Source organism: Lottia gigantea (assembly GCF_000327385.1).
Source record: "Lottia gigantea unplaced genomic scaffold LOTGIsca_23, whole genome shotgun sequence".
NCBI classification, from domain to species: domain Eukaryota; kingdom Metazoa; phylum Mollusca; class Gastropoda; family Lottiidae; genus Lottia; species Lottia gigantea.
This window is the reverse complement of record NW_008708645.1, coordinates 2,072,514-2,074,022: the sequence shown is the minus strand read 5'-3', so window position 1 is coordinate 2,074,022 and position 1,509 is coordinate 2,072,514. Positions and strand designations below refer to the sequence as shown.

General features: G+C 32.7%; 1 protein-coding gene across 1 annotated transcript in view; it reads right to left on the bottom strand.

Moving 5' to 3' along the window:
* Window positions 1-367: 367 nt before the first annotated feature.
* LOTGIDRAFT_160114 (hypothetical protein) overlaps window positions 368-1,509 on the bottom strand; it is a gene marked incomplete at both ends in the record, with an annotated part of 2,370 nt that continues 1,228 nt past the window's right edge. Inside the window, one exon of the mRNA XM_009054994.1 lies at window positions 368-1,192. Within this exon, the coding sequence (XP_009053242.1) occupies window positions 368-1,192 (825 nt within the window). The remainder of the gene's footprint in view (window positions 1,193-1,509) is intronic.

Below are 1,509 nucleotides of genomic sequence, written 5' to 3'. Positions count from 1 at the left end.
CAATTTGAATATTTATGTTCACTCCTGTTTTGAAAAGATCTTCTTGGTGAGCTGAAAGATCAAAACAGAAGATTGGATGATTAAGTGCAAAATCTACATATTCAAACTGAGGTAGATTTCCGAATAATTCACACATATTTTTATAGTTTCTATACAATTCATTATAATCCTTTGTGGTTGGATTAATTGTTAAAGGTTGGTTAGGATAATTATCGTTGTTTAATCTTACTTGAACTTTATGGATTAAAGGATCTTGAGTTTGGTTCATTGCCACTCTAAAGACATTATTGTTATTCGTTTGAGAATCTGGTAAGTTCTTGAAACCAACCATTAAATATCTTGCTGGTTTAAAAGTGTTGGTGATTGGCTATGTGGTGGATTCTCCAGTTAAAGTCGTGCTACCTACAGTGTTACGATGAAGAAAAGCTATTTCAATATCTTTAGTTAACGAGTTGAATATTTTCGTTTCTACTTCAATTGATGGTGTTATTACTGGTATGAAAAGTTGGAGATTCGTTATTTCTAATTTTGCATCTGAACCATTCTCTCCAAAGAATATCTTATCGTCGTTGATTTCTCTTTGTAGATGAATTTTATGTGGTAAGTCTATGGAAACTTTTCTATGTTCCAACAGACCGAATAAAGGATATAATTTCCAATTTACGTAATTACCCCACCTATTATTCTCAACAACATTATTATACTGAAGTACTCGTTTTTCGAATCCATGATTAATTGCTCGTCCTACTCTTTCTATCGTGTTTCGAGCAACAACTCTCACTCTAGCTAAATCGGAATCATTTGCAAGATTTCTTACCGGTTCCGTTAAAATACTTCCATCACCAACATCGGGTATCCAGCCTGAAACTGAATCGAAATCTTTAGGATATAAAACTGTTTTCAACATTGTGTCGAATTCCCCAGGATGTTTGATTGTTTCTATCGGATTTGAACCAGCTTCCAAAACCATCTTGCTAAATAAAGATGGAAAGAAATTGTTTTCTAACGTTGTATTTGTTTGTGGAACTTGATTCTGAGTGGCTTCTTTGATTTTGAAATCACATCTGAAATAAGCATCGGAAAGAAGCAACCAATTCGATAATGAATTTATTTCGAAGGTAATTCTACCACCATCATTCAATTGGGATTTAGAACCAACAGTGGGTGAAATGATAATATAATCCTCTTTTTTCTTGTTAAATGAATAACGAATTGGATCGTATAATCTAAAGATTGGATCTAGTATTTTATTTGCCATTTTTAAGGTTTAAAATTTGCTTTTTTTGATGGAATGTAGGAAATTGATTGAAGGTGTTTTTAGTGTATGAAATGTAGGGCTGTAAGAATTTATGTAATGTAGGGAATTTAGGTGTAAGAATTTATGAAATGTAGGGAATTTTGCTGTAAGAATTTATGAAATGTAGGATGTTTAGGTCTTTATGTTATGGGAGCTTTCAATTAGGGGCGCATTTTCCCCATGAAATGAAATGGAATGGGGAATCCCCTTTA